General features: G+C 47.9%; 1 protein-coding gene across 4 annotated transcripts in view; it reads left to right on the forward strand.

Annotated features, from left to right (window-relative positions):
* Positions 1–5,694: 5,694 nt before the first annotated feature.
* radil2a (Ras association and DIL domains 2a) overlaps positions 5,695–19,097 on the forward strand; it is a 48,064-nt gene continuing 34,661 nt past the window's right edge. For 3 of the 4 annotated variants that reach the window (XM_056287573.1, XM_056287574.1, XM_056287576.1), the window contains exons 1-5: positions 5,697–6,432; positions 7,442–7,774; positions 8,306–8,541; positions 13,578–13,906; positions 18,163–18,858. In XM_056287573.1, coding sequence (XP_056143548.1) covers positions 6,305–6,432; positions 7,442–7,774; positions 8,306–8,541; positions 13,578–13,906; positions 18,163–18,858 — 1,722 coding nt within the window. In that variant the 5' untranslated portion in view covers positions 5,697–6,304. Of the gene's footprint in view, positions 6,433–7,441; positions 7,775–8,305; positions 8,542–13,577; positions 13,907–18,162; positions 18,859–19,097 lie in introns of all 4 variants that reach the window. The other variant, XM_056287575.1, reaches the window with a different exon arrangement.

Below are 19,097 nucleotides of genomic sequence, written 5' to 3' on the forward strand. Positions count from 1 at the left end.
AGTGGTTGCCAGCGGTTGCTCCCTCTGTCTCAAGAGAGAGATAGAGGGAGACAGAGACAGAGGCAGAGACAGACAGAGAGAGGCGGGGGGGGGGGGGGGCAGACAGACAGACCAACAGAGGGAGACAGAGACAGACAGAGACAGACAGACAGACAGACCAACAGAGGGAGACAGAGACAGACAGAGACAGACAGACAGACAGACAGAGAAAGAGAGAGAGAGACAGAGAAAGACAGAGAGCGACAGAGACAGAGAAGAGAGACTCACCACATGTGAAAAATATAAACATGTCAGAGAAGCACATTTTAAACAATTCCAACTAATAACAAAAGGTTTTCTTAACCTACCAGATGAAGAAAAACTACCAGTCCTACTAGGAGAAGACCCAAAGAGCTGTAAGTTAGCAGCAGTCTGTATTGCTGCCTGCCATAAAGTGAGGGACAGTGAGGGTAAGTTAGCAGCAGTCTATATTGCAGCCTGCCATAAAGTGAGGGACAGTGAGGGTAAGTTAGCAGCAGTCTATATTGCAGCCTGCCATAAAGTGAGGGACAGTGAGGGTAAGTTAGCAGCAGTCTATATTGCTGCCTGCCATAAAGTGAGGGACAGTGAGTGTAAGTTAGCAGCAGTCTGTATTGCTGCCTGCCATAAAGTGAGGGCCAGTGAGTGTAAGTTAGCAGCAGTCTGTATTGCTGCCTGCCATAAAGTGAGGGACAGTGAGTCTAGTCAGAAGCAGTCTATATTGCAGCCTGCCATAAAGTGAGGGACAGTGAGTGTAAGTTAGCAGCAGTTTATATTGCTGCCTGTCATAAAGTGAGGGACAGTGAGTGTAAGTCAGAAGCAGTCTATATTGCAGCCTGCCATAAAGTGAGGGACAGCGAGTGTAGGTTAGCAGCAGTCTATATTACAGCCTGCCATAAAGTGAGGGACAGTGAGTGTAGGTTAGCAGCAGTCTATATTGCAGCCTGCCATAAAGTGAGGGACAGTGAGTCTAGTCAGAAGCAGTCTGTATTGCAGCCTGCCATAAAGTGAGGGACAGTGAGTGTAAGTTAGCAGCAGTCTATATTGCAGCCTGCCATAAAGTGAGGGACAGTGAGTGTAAGTCAGAAGCAGTCTATATTGCTGCCTGCCATAAAGTGAGGGACAGTGAGTGTAAGTTAGCAGCAGTCTATATTACATCCTGCCATAAGTTAGCAGCAGTCTATATTACATCCCGCCATAAAGTGAGGGACAGTGAGTGTAAGTCAGAAGCAGTCTATATTGCTGCCTGCCATAAAGTGAGGGACAGTGAGTGTAAGTTAGCAGCAGTTTATATTGCTGCCTGCCATAAAGTGAGGGCCAGTGAGTGTAAGTTAGCAGCAGTCTGTATTGCTGCCTGCCATAAAGTGAGGGACAGTGAGTCTAGTCAGAAGCAGTCTATATTGCAGCCTGCCATAAAGTGAGGGACAGTGAGTGTAAGTTAGGAGCAGTCTATATTGCTGCCTGCCATAAAGTGAGGGACAGTGAGTGTAAGTTAGCAGCAGTCTATATTGCAGCCTGCCATAAAGTGAGGGACAGTGAGTGTAAGTTAGCAGCAGTCTATATTGCTGCCTGCCATAAAGTGAGGGACAGTGAGTGTAAGTTAGCAGCAGTTTATATTGCTGCCTGTCATAAAGTGAGGGACAGTGAGTGTAAGTTAGCAGCAGTCTATATTGCAGCCTGCCATAAAGTGAGGGACAGTGAGTGTAAGTTAGCAGCAGTCTATATTACAGCCTGCCATAAAGTGAGGGACAGTGAGTGTAGGTTAGCAGCAGTCTATATTGCAGCCTGCCATAAAGTGAGGGACAGTGAGTCTAGTCAGAAGCAGTCTGTATTACAGCCTGCCATAAAGTGAGGGACAGTGAGCGTAAGTTAGCAGCAGTCTATATTGCAGCCTGCCATAAAGTGATGGACAGTGAGTGTAAGTCAGAAGCAGTCTATATTGCTGCCTGCCATAAAGTGAGGGACAGTGAGTGTAAGTTAGCAGCAGTCTGTATTGCTGCCTGCCATAAAGTGAGGGTATGTGAGTGTAAGGTAGCAGCAGCCTATGTTGCAGCCTGCCATAAAGTGAGGGACAGTGAGTGTAAGTTAGAAGCAGCCTATATTACAGCCTGCCATAAAGTGAGGGACAGTGAGTGACAGTCACCTGACACACGTTGTTGCTGTTATATTTGATGACGGTATATCATTTTGTGTTGTGCTAGTACGTTTCTTTGCTGTGGTGCGTTTGTTTCCGATAACGGTTTCCCGTTAATGTTTAGCTTTTCAATGTGTAAACCCTTGCTCTGGCAATATGTGCATCGTTACGTCAAGCCAATAAATCCATTTGAATTTGAATTTGAGAGGGGGGGGGGAGGGGGTGACCTCTGGCATCTCCTGGCCCTTTTTTTAAAGGTCTAACGCAGGTATGACAAGATAACAGTGACTGACAGCGCGACCTTCCACTTTATGACCACCAGATGGCGCTCTTGACATACAGACGCACGTGTGGCGTTGGGGGCGGTGTGGAAACGGAGGGTTTAGGGCTCTGCGGCCAAATTACAGACCGCGTCTCCTGAAATAGCCGCACCTCGTCTACTCGGTTTAAGGTTACCCGCCGCGTGCGCGCCACCGTTCGTGCCAGTTTGGAGCGAAATAGAAACGATGGAGAGCGACGATAAAGGAGAGGACGCAGTTTCCTGGTCGTTTAGTTGGGGGAGTTTTTCATCTTCCCCGTGCCGTTTATAGCCCCCAGAGGTGGAAAGAGCACTGAAGAGTACTCCTGCAGGAAAAGTATTTCTACTTTAGTGTGATCACTTACTCGAGTACAAGTAGAGATATTGATCAAGAGAAACGTACTCACGCGAGAGTTAACGGGTTTCTCGTCGAAAAAAAAAATCACGTTGCCAGGCGCCTTGGTGTTTTCCATGTCTGCAAACAAACTCAGGTGTAGCTGTAAACATATGGAAATAGTCTTTAGTTGACGAAGCTTATAGCACCGGAAACCACCTGGATCAACCAATCAGCTTTGATTTGGCGCTGTACATCTCCTAAAACGCCACGAACACCTGGGAGTTACTCAAACAAACGTTCATTTAGCCAGCAGTCACCTCTTAAGTCACGTTTATTTACTCTACAATTATTATTAAAAGGGGGGAAAAAGTAAAGTGAAATACTGTATTATAAATCAACTCAAAGTAGAAGTACAGTGATTTTACTATACTCAAAGTATCGTTACAGGGTAAATTTGACTCAAGTATTGTAACGAGAGTAGTTGTAATCCATTACTTTCGGCGTCTGACAGCCTTGGATAGTGTTGTAACACCACTCACCTCAGCCCCTCATTTTTTATTTTTTTATTTTTGCGTGTCTGACTTTTTATATGTGCTCTTCTCTGTTACAATGGAAAGGAACAAATCTAACAAGTCAGACGCATCACTTCCTTTAAACAAGCACAGCCGAATGGGGAAGAAGAAAATGAAGCCACGACAGGAAGAAGAACAGGATAAAATGTTAACTGGCACGAAGAAGTTTCGGCAAAATACCTCACAGGGAGGCGCACTTGTTACTATCGGGAGGTTTTGGTGACTTAAAAAGAAAAGTAAAATTCTTCAAAATGTACACTTGTGTGTAAAAATTTTGCAATGAAAAAAAAATTTTTTTTCAAAATAAAATCTGTTCAAATATAAACCAAAATGTTCTGTTATCGCAGTATTTAAAAAAAATATATATTGCAAAAATCTTGGAAACGTTTGCACACAAAATAAAAGGTGAGAGAGGACGGGCTGTTGTGTTGCTGTGAAGCCCCCTGAGACACACGTGTTAGTTGTGATACTGGTGGGCTACACACAGGAATAAAGCTGACATGACGTCACTCCAGATCAACAGTCACCAATTCCCCCGGATTTGGAGATGTGGTCGTCAGTTTCTCTGGCTTCGTTTGGGACAGAGAACCTGTAAGGTAATTAAGCAACCAGGCCTTCCCCAATTTGTACCACCCACCTTATAAAGTTTCGTGGAGAGTTTCAGTAAAATGAGAACACAGCTGGGAGCTGCTTGGCATCCCCCTCATCACATTCTTCATACATTTTATAATTCAACTATAATTCTGTTTACCCTCTTTCAGCGTTGTGTTGTGTAGATCAGTGTTTCTCAACCGGGGGTCCGCGGACCCCTAGTGGTCCGTGGTGTAATTGCAAGGGGTCCGTAAAAATAAAATATCTTTTAAAAAAAAGATCCTGTGACATTTATAGAAATAGGATTATTTTACTCAAATGTGACTGAGACCTTCATCTACCTAAACTATAAAGGGTAACAGGACTTTTTTCTCTAATTACATCTGTTTCACAAGTGTAATTTGTTGTATTTTAATAAGAGATCTCGCTCCCGTTTGCATTGTTAAAAGTTACTGCATAAAAATTCTGTTGTTACATATATCTGAAAGTTACTGAATACATATTCTGTTTTGTTACATATATCTGAAAGTTACTGAATACATATTCTGTTTTGTTACATATATCTGAAAGTTACTGAATACATATTCTGTTTTGTTACATATATCTGAAAGTTACTGAATACATATTCTGTTTTGTTACATATATCTGAAAGTTACTGAATACATATTCTGTGTTGTTACATATATCTGAAAGTTACTGAATACATATTCTGTTTTGTTACATATATCTGAAAGTTACTGAATACATATTCTGTTTTGTTACATATATCTGAAAGTTACTGAATACATATTCTGTTTTGTTACATATATCTGAAAGTTACTGAATACATATTCTGTTCTGTTACATATATCTGAAAGTTACTGCATAAGAATTCTGTGTTGTTACATATATCTGAAAGTTACTGAATACATATTCTGTGTTGTTACATATATCTGAAAGTTACTGCATAAGAATTCTGTGTTGTTACATATATCTGAAAGTTACTGAATACATATTCTGTTTTGTTACATATATCTGAAAGTTACTGAATACATATTCTGTTTTGTTACATATATCTGAAAGTTACTGAATACATATTCTGTTTTGTTACATATATCTGAAAGTTACTGAATACATATTCTGTGTTGTTACATATATCTGAAAGTTACTGCATAAGAATTCTGTGTTGTTACATATATCTGAAAGTTACTGAATACATATTCTGTTTTGTTAACTATATCTAAGTTACAACTGAAAGCTCTTATTTTTGCCCCAAAGAGTGAATAAATGCTATAATGCAATTTAAAGTTTCTACTGTTTCTATCAAATTGCAACCCCCCTCCCCCAAGATCAGGTGGAGGGGTCCTCAGGGTAGATTAAAAATACGCAGGGGGTCCAGGACCCCGAAAAGGTTGAGAACCACTGGGGTAGATTGTGTACACACAACATCCATTATTGCACGTTGTGCGTCTTGGGGAGGGGGGGGATCCCTCCTCCGTTGCTCTCCCTGAGCTTTCTTCCTAGTTTTCCTCCCTGTTAAAGGGGTATTAGGGAGTCGTTCCTTACTCCATGCGAGGGTCTCGGGACAGGATGTTGTGTTGCTGTAAAGCCGCTTGAGGCAAATTCATAACGTGTGATGTTGGGCTACACAAATAAAACCGACCGTGACTTGAGTGAAATTGGTCTCTCGCCTCTCCGTCCCCCCCCCCCACACACACACAGACACGGCGCATGCGCGGGCACAGCGGCGAGTGACGTCACCGTAGTAGTAGCCCCGCTCGGCGCGAGCGGCCGCCTTCATTTGCGTCGGCAGCATTCCGGAGAGGGACGTGTACTCCGGGGGCCGGCGGGTTGTTATGGACCGGACTCCTCCTCCAGTCCACTTGGGAGAGCCTTGCGTGACGGACGGAGAGGCGACGGTCGCGATGGGTGTCGGTGGCGTTTGTTTGCAGCGCGGCGTGGATGTGGTTTTCCAGGGAGCTGGAAGTCTGGAAGTTTAACCTGAAGCGCCGGTCCGGAGTTCCCTTCACTTTCCCTCGGCTGCTTGGATCCTGCACCATGTAGTCCTTCACGTGTCGCCTCCTCCTTAACTTCTCCACGCGCGGATGAGGACGCGGACTCGGTAGGACTCAGCCGGGGCCGGACCGCGAGTGCACAGGCTGCACCGGGCGGGCGCTCCGAGTTTTCCTTGGGAATAAAGTTTGGAGGTCTCGCGCGCCTTTGTCGGTTCGACAGAGACGCGTCAGAGAGCCAGTTGCCCCTGCGCGCGACAGCCGCGAGGAATAAAGACCATGGAGTGACTCCCGTGGTCGTCCGCTCGGGTCCCCGGTGGTTTTCTCTTCCCCCCCCCCAATAAAAACAAAAAGTCCCTCGCGATGATTTCAGAAGAGAGAAGCGGTCACGCGCCGAAACAAGCCCTGAACTTCCCCGTGGGTTTGCTGATCCGCTCCCCCAAAAAACGGCTCGCCAAGCTGGGGAGGAAACCCAGCAATGGTTCGCTACAGTAAGTCATCCTAGTTCTACCACTATCTGTCTGTCTGTCTGTCTGTCTGTCTGTCTATCTCTCTATCTGTCTGTCTGTCTATCCATCTGTCTATCTATATCTATCTATCTATCTGTCTGTCTGTCTATCCATCTGTCTATCTATATCTATCTATCTATCTGTCTGTCTGTCTATCCATCTGTCTATCTATATCTATCTATCTATCTATCTGTCTGTCTATCTATATCTGTCTATCTATCTATCTATCTATCTATCTATCTATCTATCTATCTATCTATCTATCTATCTATCTATCTATCTATCTATCCATCTCGTCTGTCTGTCCGTCCATCTATTTGTCCATTTATTCACGTGTTTGTCAGACTTTCTATAGGTTCATGCATGTGTCTGTCAACTATCTATCAAAATTTTAAAAATATATCTGTCTCTATGTATCTCTATCTCTCTCTCTCTATCTCTGTCTGTCCATCCATCTACTTGTCCATTTACTCACGTGTTTGTCAGACTTTCTATAGGTTCATGCATAACTGTCTATCAAAATTAAAAAAAAAACTATATCTGTCTCTATCTCTCTATCTGTCTGTCCATCTATTTGTCCATTTATTCATGTGTTTGTTAGACGTCCTATAGGTTCATGCATGTCTGTCAACTGTCTCAAAATTTAAAAGTATGTCTCTATGTGTCTCTATCTCTATCTCTCGCTCTATCTGTCTGTCTGTCTCTGTCCATCCATCTATTTGTCCATTTATTCATGTGTTTGTCAGACTTTCTATAGGTTCATGCATGTGTCTGTCAACTGTCTATCAAAATTTTAAAAATATCTATCTATCTATCTATCTGTCTCTATCTATCTATCTATCTATCTCTATCTGTCTCTGTCTATCTATCTATCTTTTATGTACGATCTTTTTTGTCTCCGTCTGCATCATGATAGTACGTGCAGGCTTCTGTAAGGTTTGCTGGCACAGCCCCTCCTCTGATTTATTCCCTCTCTCTTGCCCTCTGGCAGGTCCAACAACTCAGACAACACCATCCGTTCAGCAGAGAGCGTGGGTGTCAGGCAGCCAGCCAAGAGCAAAATCCGCCGACACAACAACCGATTATCTACCGTTTTCAACCGCAGCCCCAACCTGCGGGACGGGGGACACCACGGCCCCAGTGATAGATACATGGCGGGGGACCTCCAGGCGAGAGACGACCCCGCCGAACTGTCCAGTCAAATGTCTGCCCCCGGCATCCTCAAGATATTTGGCAGTGACATCTGCCATGGGACCAACTACAAGAGCGTCCTGGCCACCTCTCGGTCCAGCGCCAAGGAGCTGGTGAAGGAAGCCCTGGAGAGGTTGGTGTGTCCTTTGGATTTGTGCACTTTGCAGATGAAACATGAGATTTATCCGTGAGGAAGCCTCCCTATTCACCAGCACTTGCTATATATAGCGGTGGATGATATGGAAATATTAGCATGATCACTAGAGGGAACTTTGCATGATATCGACGTTATATATATCCCAATATGTGGTTACATACACAAAAATACCGTGTTAAAGAATCCAGCTTAGCTGAACTTTTTGGTAATGTAAAGTATAATATCAATCCAAAACTAGTTTTCACATAACACTCCCTCAGATATTTCAGACCTCATTTTGTGAGAAATGTTTCGGGAATAGATTCCTGATATCATTAACAAGGATGACAACATTGTGCATCACGATATGACGCTATCCAAATTTCCCCCCCAACACAGTCTCTTTAAGTGACAATAAACGCTAATGCCCAGCTCTAATTTGATATTTACTTGTGTTGTTTTTTTGCTGGTGTTTATTATTTTATTCTGTCCCCTTGACTGAGTCTAATCTCTAATGTTGTTGCACAGGTACTGTCTGGAAAAAGAAGACTCCGACAACTATGTCCTGTGCGATGTGATCGGTCAGATTGGCGCGGACCACCAGTGGAAAAGGGAGTGTTTCCGGGTGGTGGGCGACAACGAAAAGCCTCTGGTTTTGCAGTCCCTCTGGAAACCGAAGGAGGGCTTTTCCCGGCGTTTTGAAATCCAGAGGAGAGCCAGTATAGAGGAGCAAAGTGCCAAGGACGCGGACACAATCACAGCAGGTATGCTGGTGCAGCTGAGCTGATATGTCTGAATATCTGTTACTGGGCCTCAGGAGGGTTCCCCCTTTGGTAGAGGGATGTTAAAAGTAGTAGTTTGAATGTTTTTGAAGTCTATCTTTATTTTATGCTCACCTCGCAGGTAGTCCATAGGCAGGTCTCATTTTCACTGTGAACCATCCTTTTGCGTTGTACTGGACACGGAGCTCCAGCTTGTCGTCTACAGGTCAATGCAGTTTATGGAGGACAAGTTCCCACAATCCTCGTTTAGTGTGGGGGGGGGGGGAGCACTCCAGGTGTCCGGGTAGTATAGTGGTCTATTACGTTGCCTACCAACTCGAGGATCCCTGTTCGAATCCCCGTGTCACTCCCGGCTTGGTCAGGCGTCCCTACTGACACAGATGGCCGTGTCTGCGGGTGGGAAGCCGGGTGTGGGTATGTGTCCTGGTCGCTGCACTAGCGCCTCCTCTGGTCAGTTGGGGGAAGAGGAACTGGGGGGAATAGCGTGATCCTCCCACGCGCTACGTCCCCCTGGTGAAACTCCTCACTGTCAGGTGAAAAGAAGCGGCTGGCGACTCCACATGTACCGGAGGAGGCATGTGGTGGTCTGCAGCACCTCCCCGGATGGGCAGAGGGGGGTGGAGCAGCGACCGGGGCAGCTCAGAATACAACTGGGGAGAAAAGGGTGGAAGAATTCAAAAAGGAGAAGGGAAAAAAAAGCACTCCAGGGTTCCGCCGAAGCTAGCGTGGTGCTACAGCAGGTTATCATAGCAAATGCGAGGGGTCATTTTTGAAATTTGCAGCTTTTCTGCAGTCGGTTACGGGGTCTTTCCTGCCGTTTGACTTCCTGCAGCACCAGCAGGAGTCACCTCACCACGGCGTAGCAAAGCTCACTCTAGCTGAGAGGGAATTTAGCGATGAAAGCTACTGTTAATGTTTGAACTGACCACTCGACTGTGATGGACTGCTGTTGCATCATGCTGGCTCAGTTAGGTCGGAGTGGATTTGTCCTCCACCGACTGTGTTGGACTGTAGATGACAAGCTGGAGCTCTGTGTCCCGTACAATGCCAAGGATGGTTCACGGTGAAAATGAAACCTACCTATGGTACGGCACGAGCTGCGAGTCACAACTATTCCTTTAAGTTGACGATGCAGGAGTCCACCGTCTTTTCACGTGCACCCATCTGACCCTCGAAATGGACGTCATGCAAGAACAGATGCGAGTTGGCACCCCTAAAATATTTACGCCTGGACAATCAGTCATTCGGTCCCTGTTGTTCGGCCACTTTTATCTTTGTCTGTTATGGTAGGGTAATAGCCCTCATTGTTCAGCTTATCATCAGCCAGAGGAGGGGAGACCGAAAGGCCCCAAGAAAGGTGACGAGGAAACAAAAGCTGCGGGGAGGGATGAAGGAGGTCAGAGCCGACACTTCTCTTATCTTTGCTCGGCTGCGAGGTCCCCGTCAGGACCCGGAGAAGCATCCAGGCGCTGGCCAGCTCTTCTCCATCGGGCCTGATCGATGTCAGTCCACCAGTCAATGGAACTGTGCAACAGAGTATGCAAGATTTAGGGAGATTTGGGGGGAGATTTTTACAAAAAGTGTGAATACAGTAGGAGTTTAATTGTCCTGAGTTCCTCTGTTGCGCTCCCTCATAGCAACCCTGCCGTGCTTTTGTGTCTTTGTGCACGTGAAGTGTGTGGCTCACAGCGTGCACACGTCAGTAAAACCTCATAAATGCAGCATTAATGTCTAAATTCAGTACAGAACATCATTCGGTCGACTTTTACGAGTCAGCACAACGGCTGTTCTGCAGGTGTTGCCAGCAAACCATCGACAGGACGTGACAAGGCACTTTAAATCTAAATCTCTTCACACCAAAGTGAAATGAAAATGGACTTTTTTTTACCCCGTTAGCTCATTTCCTCAGTCGTGTCCTGCACCTATTCAACAACTTGGGCCAAAAAAAAAAACTCGCAAAAATTCCAGTTTTTTTTTTTTTTGTTGCTTATTTTGCATCACTTTTAGCTCGCCACACCTTCCTCTGAAACGGCCAAGTTTTCGCGATTGCATCATCGCGTCCAAACGACAGTCCGAGCCGCATTCCAACCAGTAACATCAAGTGTTTCGCGCCGGCCAATCGGAGCACATCCCTCCCTACGCGTCGCCCCCGTCTCTGTATCCTGTTGTGCTTGGAAAAGGGTCACACTAGGGAAGCAAAAAAAAGAAAAAAGGCCGGAGCGCTGTTTCAGGTTGTCGTTGAGGCAAAAGCACTTTGGTTATAAGGAACTCAAAATGCCGTTTCGCTGTTGCTCTTGTCATCGTTGTTGATGACACACACTTTTATACAGGGCAAAATGGGTTAAAAAGAACCGAAAAAACTGGGAATGTGGGGAAAAAATGATGGTGATGGCTTTTCAGAGGGCCCTGCGTCTCGCTGGTCTTTGTTTTCCTTTCTGCCGGGCCCGGCTTCCTGCTCAAAAGGGCCACTGTTTGGCTCCTGTTGACTTTGGTGCACGTTTGCTGCGGTTCCCATGGGCTCCCTCTCCCGTTTCTGCTCCATCCCTCGCACCTCTTGCCGCTCTCTGACCGGGGGGGGGGGGGGGGGGGCCGGGGCGGTTTGGTTGACGAGAGGAGGGAAGTGAGCCGCCCTGTAGCTCCACCCCCCCCCCCCACCATGTCACAGTTAAGCCAACAACAACACTAAAGAACGCCCCGTACCCGCTGTTGATAAGGGGCTGCAGAGGGCCGGACGTGCGAAGCCCGGGTCTCTGGCCGTTCCACGGCGCTTAGCGGCCTCCAAATGAGGCGGACGGTGTTTGCGTTACGTCAGCCAGACGGAGCGGCTGTTGATACCCGATAGGGGCGACCGCCCCTCACTTTCCCTCCACATTTCCTCCCCTTCCTGTGGCCGTGTTGGGTTTGAGTCCGCGCCAATGCGGTGGACCGTTATGTTGGGAGGCTCCGCTGGGTGTTTGGACCCCGTGTTTTTCTTGTGTTGGGTGATTCTGATTGGATTTGATATCGACCTTGTGATGCGAGACTGCATGTGGGGTGGGATTCTGGTCGTGGTGATATGGCGGTGTAGCGTAAACGCTGTGTTGCTTGGCCTTAAAAGCTGGAGTTAAAGTCAAGCGAGACAATTTTCTGGGCTTACTTGACTGTTTTAGCTGAGTGGGAGCAGCGGTGGATGTCTCCACCTGCTCGGTCGTCGCCTCCACGCCGCTCATGATCATTTATCAACACTTTCTTGTGTGCAGATGTCTCATGAAAGCACAAACGGGCATCCTCAATAATATCAGCACATTGTTGCTATCGAGGTATTCAGTCCAAAATATTGTGATAGTCGGTACTGACAATCTGGCCCAGCCCCGTGTATAAGACAACATACGCCACCCCCTGCCTCCACCAGACATTTTATTCTGAAAGCGTTCTGCACCGTTTGCGCGCCACAGACTCCGTCTCTCCATCTTCAGTAATCGGTCTGTCGAGTTTGGAAAGGATTTCCCGCTTGCTGTTAAAGAGGCCTGGACTTGATGCTACCCGAGACTCTTCCTGTTAAAAGTTTGTTTTCCTTTTCTGTCGCTGTAAAGCGGCCACACTCAAAACAGCGTCTATTGTTAAGATACAAAACCTGAAACCACACGTCGCCGCCGCAGTCCGCTGAGACACAGAGAGAGACAGACAGACAGATAGAGAGAGAGAGAGAGACAGACAGAGAGAGAGAGACAGACAGACAGAGAGACAGAGAGAGACAGACAGACAGACAGAGAGAGAGAGACAGACAGACAGAGAGACAGACAGACAGACAGACAGACAGAGAGAGAGAGAGAGAGAAACAGACAGAGAGAGACAGACAGACAGACAGACAGACAGAGAGAGATAGACAGACAGACAGACGGACAGACAAAGACAGACAGACAGAGAGAAACAGACAGAGAGAGAGAGACAGACAGAGAGAAACAGACAGACAGACAGACAGACAGACAGAGAGAAACAGACAGAGAGAGAGAGACAGACAGAGAGAAACAGACAGACAGACAGAGAGAGAGAAACAGACAGACAGAGAGAGACAGACAGACAGACAGAGAGAGAGAAACAGACAGACAGACAGACCGAGAGAAACAGACAGACAGACAGAGAGAGACAGACAGAGAGAGAGAGACAGACAGAGAGAAACAGACAGACAGACAGAGAGAGAGAAACAGACAGACAGAGAGAGACAGACAGACAGACAGAGAGAGAGAAACAGACAGACAGACAGAGAGAGAGAAACAGACAGACAGACAGACCGAGAGAAACAGACAGACTGACAGAGAGAGAGAGAGAGAGACTGACAGAGAAACAAACAGACAGAGAGAGACCGAGACACACACACACAGAGGCAGACAGAGTGAGACAGACAGACACACACACACACACACACACACAGACGGAGGGAGCGAGAGACAGAGAAAGAGAGACGGAGAGAGACCTTTTCCTTTTTTTATTCCTTTTTCCATTTATTTTAATTTCCTTTTTGTTTGTTTGTTTGGGGCTCTGTTGACCTGCTCCCCTGTCACCTGCTTTGGCAACATTGTAATTAATGCAGTCATGCTAATAAAGCATCACTGAACTGAATTGAATTGAATTGAGACAGAGAATCTGAATAAAATAAACTATAAACTATCACATCAACAAAAAAAAAAAAGAAAGATAATGTGATCCACAAAATAAAGGTCCCAGCAATACAAAAGCAGGATAAAAATAAACCCAAACGGGACAAAAAAAAGCAAAACAAAACGATGATAACGATGATAATATTACAATGCTTTTCTTTTCTGGCTTAAAGACATTCACCACCGCGGACGTCTTAGCCGCTCGCTGTGTGTTGTTGTTGACGTGTTGATCAGCTGTAACACGGCCGATACCCGTCAATTAAAATAAGCCTTGTTCTGCTCCGATGCATCCTTACCAACAGCTCTCCATTCCCTCTCTCTCTCTCTCTCTCCCTCTCTCTCTCTCTCTCTCTCTCTCTTTCTGTCTCTTTTTCCGTCCAGGCATCAATGCCCAGGCGCGCAAGCTGCAGAAGAACCGCTCCAGAGTGACCTCGCTGTTTGTGGATGACGGCGGCGAGGACACGGACGGGCTGGGGGTGTGGAGGAGCCTGAGCGAGATGGACCTGTCGGCCATGAGCAAAGAGGCCGTCCGGGTCCAGCAGAGCCTGCTGCGGGAGGACCCCGAGGCCGAGGCCGACAAGGAGGTCCTCCGCCTGGGCATGGAGAAGGAGGAGACGGAGAGCAGCGATGACAACACCACCCAGTACTCCATCCACCCGCCGTTCGACTTCCCGTACTTCCTGCTGCTGCAGGGCTACAGCCACAGACAGGTCAGTCGGAAACCACCCGGCCCCGTTGTGTTTGCTGGTTTTTGGGGGGGGGTTATCAATTAAACTAGTGTCATTCGTGCGTCCCCAAAGCTCTCCGAAACGCCACCCGAGTCGTGACGTCATTGGCGGACAACCTGTGAATCGTCGTCTTTAGTAGTCGGTGGCGTTCGCTGCAACAGCTGTTTTCTTATGTAAAGCAGCCCACCGAAGTTAGCAGCAAACAAGGAAGTGAAGTAGTTCGGATTCTAGTTTTCACATGCGTGCATTGTGCGCCTGTGATGTCGCCGGCCAACACCATTTAAGCGGCGTTTCAGAGACGCTCGGAAGACTAATCAGCATTACGGCCGCCGATGGAGTCTCCTCCCTACAACCTATACAGATATCAGACGGATGGACGGATCATGTAGTAAAATTAGTGTCGTTTCCCTTTACGTGTGTGTCTGAAGTTATAGCGGGATTCTTTCGAGTTGTGTTCGGTTGTGAAACGGCCTCTCGTCCAGAAAGGCTGCTGTAACTGGTTTGGCTGTCAGGTCCGCTGACAGGGGCCTGGAAGTGTGTCTTGGCGGGGCTGCGAGCAGGAGGTAAAAACAAGCTTATCAGAGACGCCAGGACATAAGTACATTTCATCACCCAGGAGAGTGTTTGACTGACTGATCTGCTTAAGAGCCTGCAGGAGAAAATCCCACAGTCAGCCCTCCTCGGCCCCGGTCCCCGATGCTGTAACAGGCCCTGTGTGTGTGTGTGTGTGTGTGTGTTATCAGGAAGCTGATCAGGGTGAGAACTACCGGGGAAAAAGCTCCCGAGAAACACGGTTTGAGAAATCTTGGGACCGTGCCCGAACTATTAACTACCCCCGTGGTTTTGCCCACACTTCTTCTTTGCGCATTCCTGTGCCGTTTTCTGTGGCAATAAATTATGCAGTTCGTGCATTCTGTTATTAAAAACTGGTGAGTTTGGGGGGGGGGGCGTCCGGGTAGCGTAGCGGTCTATGCCGTTGCCTACCAACACGGGACTCGCCGGTTCGAATCCCCGTGTTGCCTCCGGCTTGGTCGGGCGTCCCTACAGACACAACTGGCCGTGTCTGCGGGTGGGAAGCCGGATGTGGGTATGTGTCCTGGTTGCTGCACTAGCGCCTCCTCTGGTCGGTCGGGGGCGCCTGTTGGGGGGGGGGGGGGAACTGGGGGGAATAGCGTGATCCTCCCACATGCTACCCTCACTGTCAGGTGAAAAGAAGCGGCTGGCGACTCCACGTGTATGGGAGGAGGCATGTGGTAGTCTGCAGCCCTCCCTGGATCGGCAGAGGGGGGTGGAGCAGCGACCGGGACGGCTCGGAAGAGTGGGGTAATTGGCCAAGTACAGTTGGGGAGAAAAAGGGGGGGGGGGCAATTCATCTCTCATTCACTATGAAGGGGTCCTCTGGAGAACTGGGGCGCCGTGGCGGTAACAGGCGACCCTCCTCCGCTGCCCCCATGTTGAGAGAGGCCGACCCGGGGTGTTAAGGGTTTGCAAAAGAAAGCTCAGACTTCTCACAGGGACGAGCCGTCTCTCAGCACGTCCCGATGAGAGGACGAGGACGAGTCCGCCCGCCGTTTGTAGTCGGAGGGCGGGCGTCTCAGAGCTCGCGGGCAAAAAAAGGGGACAATACGCTGATTAAAGGCACGCAGTGACGGAGGATTTACTGCCGGGCGACGACGGACGACTCGGGGGGCCTATTCTTAGAGCGTAAACAAACCCGGCGGGAACTCGCGCAGACGTGGCACTGTAATCACGCCGTTTACTGCGCCGACGGGAGCGACGGCGCCTTGTGATGGGATGCGCCACGCCTCGTTCTCCAGCGGTGTGTGTCACTCGCTGTGGGGTTTGAACTGCCGCACGAACAGCTTGTTTACATACAGAGCTGCTGCTGCTTCTTCTTCTTCTTCTTCTTCTTCTCCCGCGTTAAACCAGCCTGCAGCCGGCCGGAGCCCAGCCCTGTTCTCGAGAACAGGAAACACCGATTCTCTCTTCCTCTCTCTCTCTCTTGCTCTCTCTCTCTCTCTCGCCCCCACCCCCCCCCTCCACCACCCGGTCATGGGGGGACTGCTGAGTGTGCAGGATGCTGCGGGTTGAAGTACTGTAGCTGGCCTTACTTGGCCGCTTCACTTCTAACAATAGGTAAACTCGAAGCCAAGCCAAACAAACACGACGGTCACACGGTGCAACAACGGCCGTGTAACAAGACCCGAGAGGGCTTTTGTTGTCGTTTCGGATAAGAGTTGTGTCGCGTCTTGGTTGTTTTTCCACATGAGCTCTTCCTATCTTCGGATCTGTGCGGCGAAGAGCTGACGCTTGGCCGTGTTAGTGTGGCGGCATTTGTTGGTTCATGTCAATATTCGAACATCGTCAGATCATTAGCAGACATGTACGCAGGCCACGCTGGCTATATGGTGGAGTTGTCCAGCCTTTATTACTCTTCTGTATTTTTTTTTGTGGCGCAAAAAGATTCCAAAACTAATTCGGTCAGGTTTCCTTTCTTGAGATTTAAAAAAAAAAAAAAAAAGGAAATTATAGATGTGCGTTTCATACTTTTAATCACACACGCTCAAAACGTACCACTTTTTTTTATCGGCCATAATTCTGACAGTTATTTGCCGTATAATTTTTTGCAATGAAATTGTCTCGGAGAATTTATGCAAATTTTAGGGTAAAAATCTAGAAATGAGGAACTAACTGAACGGCGAAAATGCAAAATGACGATCATCTCGAGTTTTAAAGTGTCCATACGTGGGGGGGAAGAAATGCCCACATGGCTTCAGTGTTCGCTGAATGCATCTAAAAACACTGCATCCCTTTAAAAGATGTTTAAGGCCGGGTAGGCTATCGACCTTATTACCAATTAATAAAATAAACAAATAAAACAAAAATCTGGCTCAAAGCCTTAACTAAGACCATGATATCTGAAGCCCAGTTTGACTCGTGGCTAATTTCAGATGAGTTGAAAGCACATTTCCTGTTGTGCTGTTTGCTAGCATTTGCTGATGACGTTGCTGCAGCACCATACGAGTGGGTATTAGAGGTAATCCCTAATGTGGACTGTTAGACATGACCAGCAGTGGTTTCGGAGACCGTCCAGCCCGGTCATTTCGTGTGGGATAACCCAGAATGCAGTACTCTTTGCACACCTTTGCACTGTTACCTGTCGCACTACCCTCAAACGGCCTCTCACGGGCGTCCCAGGCTCGCTGGCTATCTGATTAACTACAGAGATGATCCTGTATCATGACCCGACTAATAGTCTTAAGGTAATGTTTATAAAGGTCACAGACACACATGCTTAAGCCCTTCCATTCCTGTCTCTCACACTGCTGGCACAGGTTGTGCCGGTGCCGACTGATCCCGGGCGTTGGCTGCCCCCGAAATACCTCGGAGATACTGCGCGCTCATCTCCAAAGCATTACATAAGAAGAGCCCGGTTGCATCCTACACGCTGCAAGCTGACTGACGTTAAAACAAATGCAGGCAGCTGGATGGAAGGCTGGAAACAAAAATAAAATACTTGGGGATGATAAACCGCTCCCGGTTAAAGCGGCTGCGGATCGGTTGAAACTTAAATGATTGCCCGAGAGGGTACTTAACGTGGGAGTCACGGCAACGTTAAAGTTAAAGCTGAACTCTGTGATTTCCCCCAGTCTGTCCCTCCCTCTGGCGGCAAAAACTACAAACCAGGTGTAGCAGCCATTGCGGCTGGTGTGCCATCAGCTCGGCAGTAAACAGTTCCCGCCCTTGTAAAAGTGGACCCTCGGACCAAAACACGGGCGGTCTAATGTATTGCAAACTGCATCAGACTATATGGGAACACTGTTCTACAGTGGTGTTGACTGTAGGAATGGTAGATTAGCTGTCCAACAGCTAATCCCATTTCGATCCTTCTCCCTGTTTGAGTAGGAACAGGTTTGCCGTTGCACCCGTGTTCGTCCTACCCAGTCAAGAATTTCAACAGCATAATATGCAGAGTGTCTTCAGCCATGGTTAGTTAGTGTTAGGTAGCCTAACGCCACGATCCAGGTGGATAAATTCACTATTAATGGAGAAAAATTCCAGATGTGAGCTTTAAGCACAGCGACATCTTACTGAAGATAATGATACTAGCAACTGGTTTCTACTACAGCAAGGAGCAGAAAAATGAGCCATCCTTGTAAATGAAATTAAGATTGACAAACATCACTGTGTTCCTCTCCTCCCACGTCGTGACCACACCCGATCTCTGTCCCCTGCAGGATTTTGTCATTTACTTAATGAGCGGGACCACCACCATCTTTGGCTGCTGCCGGGAGCACTGCAACGGAGAGGACGAGGAGAGACTAAAGGTCGACATCCTCCTCTTCGCTCCCGATGTGTTGCCTCAACACTGCTGCGTCCGACGTCTAGACTCTACCAACCTCACTTCCACGGGGGAGGCCAAACAGACACTGACGATGCTGAAGCCTCTCCACGGTGCTCCGGTCACCAGAAATGGCTTCCTCTTGAAGGAGGAAGTCGAACTGTGTCCGGGGGACTTAGTGGGCTTGGGAAAACACTACTTGTTCATGTTCAAAGACCCTACCAGCATGCCAGGGACCCCGCAGACCCCACCGTGGATGGCCAGGCTTTGCCCAAGCCATGATGCCAAGGTGCCGTCCTCCTGTCTGTCATGTGGCACCGCCCTATCCGTGAAAAGGGTCCCCAGAAAGCCCACCCCGCCCCGTTGGAGGGACCTGGAAGGCTCTGAGGCCTTACTTAGCTATGAGCTGGAGCAGGAGGAGCAGGTCCTGCAGGAGATCCTGGTCCTGTTGGACCCAAGCGGGAATGAACCCAAGTTGACACCCGCTTTCCTGCTCAGCCTCTGCATCCAGCACTCAGCCTCCGCCTTCCAGCTGGCACACTTCAGAAAGCTGCTGCTCCAAATAGCCAACCAGATCCAGCTCATCATGTGGGTGAGTATCTCCTCTTTTCACATTTATTCATGCATTTATTTCCAAGTTTATTTAACTGGGACCACGTACAGTAAAAGCTGGGGCTGCACAATATATTGGTCAGCTTACTGGAAGGATGGATATATGGATGGATGGATATTGGCAAAATTTCAGTATTGTGCAGCCTTAACAAAAAAATAGACTCCCAAGAAGTCTGGTGCATCGTGCAGAGATGTACAGTTGCTAGATAGCCCAATTCT

The sequence above is a fragment of the Lampris incognitus genome, chromosome 10, assembly GCF_029633865.1.
Source record: "Lampris incognitus isolate fLamInc1 chromosome 10, fLamInc1.hap2, whole genome shotgun sequence".
NCBI lineage: Eukaryota > Metazoa > Chordata > Actinopteri > Lampriformes > Lampridae > Lampris > Lampris incognitus.